General features: G+C 37.1%; 1 protein-coding gene across 1 annotated transcript in view; it reads right to left on the reverse strand.

Moving 5' to 3' along the window:
• Positions 1-1,637: 1,637 nt before the first annotated feature.
• GLIPR2 (GLI pathogenesis-related 2) overlaps positions 1,638-3,412 on the reverse strand; it is a gene marked incomplete at its 5' end in the record, with an annotated part of 13,439 nt that continues 11,664 nt past the window's right edge. The window contains 2 exons of the mRNA XM_008936635.1: positions 1,638-1,798; positions 2,843-2,920. Of these exons, the coding sequence (XP_008934883.1) occupies positions 1,638-1,798; positions 2,843-2,920 (239 nt within the window). The remainder of the gene's footprint in view (positions 1,799-2,842; positions 2,921-3,412) is intronic.

Genomic DNA, 3,412 nt, shown 5'->3' on the forward strand with positions numbered 1-3,412 from the left:
GTCTTTGTATAAAGGGATGATGTACGACCTGCTCTGTGATTTATGATTTCTTACAAGGTCTATTCTTTCTTTCCTGGACTAGAATTCTTGCTGCTTTTGTTCACTCCATGTTGCAAAAGTAATAATATCATATGTTAATGACATGGAAATAAAATTTGAAGATTATTCAACAAAGACTCATTTAACAGCAAAGGCTTGAGTCATTCATAACCAAAAATATTTAATTTTCAGATGTTCATTATGTGTGTTAAATTCTTGGTTACAGCAAAAAGATTGTAACATGTAGCATCACAGTGACATATAATCAAGCTGTAACAGTGCAGTTCATTACAACTGTGTAAACAAAAAGAAGTATTTCTGTAATGGCACTCTTCATGAACCAAGTCCTGGCACACACAATCTCAGCAGAAGTCAAAAGAAACATTTATAAAGAAGATAAAATTCCAAATTGAAGCACAGTACATGAACCTGGCCAAAATGGGCCAATCCACATTTCATATGAGAAAAAAAGTGTCCTCAGAACTTTTGCTTGCTTGCTGTCAAGGAAATGAAATAATTGAAGTTTTTCAAGGTATCAATCCAGCATAGGAACAATTTCTGCTATTATTGAATAATATGAACAAAGAGTAAACATCTCTTAATTATGACCATGTGAATATCTCCTACTGTGACATTATTAAAGGAGGCGAGATGATTTGGGAATGTTATTGTTGTTGTAGCATGACACCTGCAGAAGATATTCCTTAGGAAATAAAATAAATTACTGAGATGCAAAATTCAACACACTTCATCAAAGAAACGGTTTTGTGCGTAAATATCTAACAGAAAAAGTAGCATCTTACTTTCCTGTGACAGAAGTAAACGATTTGATTATAAGGCAATGGATATACTGTAAACTGTAAGATAGGGGTTTGAACTTTAAATACACGCCTCAAATAGATTTTAAATATTAGCACCTAAAATGTAGCACTGGGATTTAAGTTATTTTAGTAGCTTTCAGGTCATGCGTTAGTTATGGCTTGCTTGATGGACACAATTTTGCCAGCAATGTTTTAGTGTTCTGTGAGATCCTCTTAACAAAAACACACAGGTCAGAATGCCACTACCTTTTACAGGTGTACCTTCTACATGGGAAGTTTTGCATATGTTCCGTCTGCAGAGAGAAGGCCCCACAGCAGCAGGAGGTATAGAAAGAGCAAAGAAGTTACAGCTATTAAAAAATACAGGGAAAGTGGGAGTATGTGATCGAATCACAAGCTAGTATCGTCAGTTTACAGAAAGCTATAAATTTGCTTGTTTAAAAAAAGACATCCAACATGTGCTTACTCACATGCTGACACAGAGTTCATGCAAACTATTAAAAAAAACACACTAAATTTTATCTTTCAGAAATGCTGCATATACTCCTTCCTCAAATAAACTGAAGCCCCCTCAGAAACAACAGGGACCTAATGTGCAGATTGACTCAAGCAACAAGTAATTGCTTCCACTGTAATGAGAAGTGAACAGCAGTATCAAACAGGAAATTTCACTGATTTGTTCTTCTTAATTTCAAACACTGTCCAAATCCAGGTTCACTTCTCATTAAGCAGTAAGACTACCTTCAGAAAAAAAAAAAAAAAAAAAAAAGAAAAAGGTTATTTTCTTGGAGGAAGGACATTTTCTTCATAATAGCCCGGATTTACTACATTTCCAGCTGGATCATATCTAGCCACCACAAATGTTGAGCCATCACTAGCAGATGCTTTTCCAACTCCCATCTTTTTTGTGCTCTTCCAAACCATTGCTGTAAAGTGACCTGAGGAAAGAGAAACATACGTATTCATTTTAGGTACCAAATCTGTAACATTCCCTTTAACATATGAGGGACGGGGATAGAGAATGCAAACTGGTTTCTTTCTCTAACAGGAGGACAAGCTAAGGACATGAAAGAAAACCCTACATCTAGCATTTTGTCTTCATCTGATCTGGTTTCACACTATTATTCCCATTTTCCATGTCCTATGTCCAAAACCCAAGACTTAGTAGGAGGATGAAAGAAGTAGTTTGATGACTATCTGACATAAAATTTGACAAAGACATCATGGGTTTTACTCCCTGCAGTGTGAATAGCAGTTCTGACAGAGTGACTATTACTCATTTGCTTTAACCATCTCGTACTCCCCCAGGTATCTGCATGTGCAACTGTTCAAACTAATATTGGTTTCATGGCCTAGTTATAAGAGCCACCCCTGCACTGTGCTGCTCCATCAGCTGTTCCCTCTATACAGAGAAATCCCATGGGAAAACGCCACTATTTTCTTCATCTGAAACAAGCTCAGATATATTTCTTGCTTGAGCATTATTAAAGGAACAATTTTGTGACGCTCATTCAATACTGGATTGTCAATATGCAGCCAATGGCCTGTTTCTCAGCTCTGAATTAAATCTGAAGTGATCTCTGTGATTGAAGTGATATAATCTGATAGAAGTCACACATCAACGTAAACAACAGCGTAGCAGATTTAGTAAGGCAAGTCTATTATTCCAATTTTGCACCTTCTACAAAATAATGTGCCTTAAAAATAAGTTGCCTTTTAAAAACTTCAGGGTTGGAGGAAAAAAACAGTATTAAAAAAAACCCCAACATTTTGGGTTCTTCTTAATTTCTCAGTTTCTTTTTACCTTAATGTAAGTTTCTAACATAAAAATGTGGGGAAATTCTCTCCATTTCTCCCCCTCCCCCTCTTTATTTTTCTAAGGAAAAAAGGGTAGACTTTTAACAAACATCAAAGAAGTTTTCTAGTCCATTTCTTAAAATAAAAGCTGCGGTTTTGATGAAAAAGTGCCCATCTGAACTTACCTGTTCCAGAAGAAAATCCTGGGTTTTGAAAGCTGTAATTTTTTATTTCACTGTACCATCTATCAGCCACATCCTTTCCTGAAAGACAAAAGAAGCCTGCTGTGGAATCATGGCATAAACAGAGAAGGGTAGCACACTTACAGCCTGGCCTGCAAGATCTTCTGTTAATAGCTGGCAAGAACTGCTAGAAACGTGGAGAAATAATCTTTTTACTAAAAAGAATTTTTGAAATGTAGGTAACATGACAGTAGATGTAACTTATCAAATCTTTATTGGTCTGCAATAGCTGTTGTTACTCAGCATCAAAGCTTTACTTTTTAGCTAAAGCTCTTCTAATTAACTGCTCTGTCTGAAGTCAGCAGCATTTTCATAAACTGTCTGGCTTTAGCAGTGATAAGACTTCATGTTTAGAGTTACTGCCAAGGATTGGTGTGCAGACCAAGGCCACTGCTGAGCTTGGATCCCACACAGAGGGGGGCAGAGAGTACCCCGCACCTGCAGGGAGGAGTGGGCAGGATAACTGACCCCAGGATTCACCAGTGGGGTGTTCCATCCCACAGCCATCATAGC

This window comes from Merops nubicus, unplaced genomic scaffold (assembly GCF_000691845.1).
Source record: "Merops nubicus isolate BGI_N331 unplaced genomic scaffold, ASM69184v1 scaffold23043, whole genome shotgun sequence".
NCBI classification, from domain to species: domain Eukaryota; kingdom Metazoa; phylum Chordata; class Aves; order Coraciiformes; family Meropidae; genus Merops; species Merops nubicus.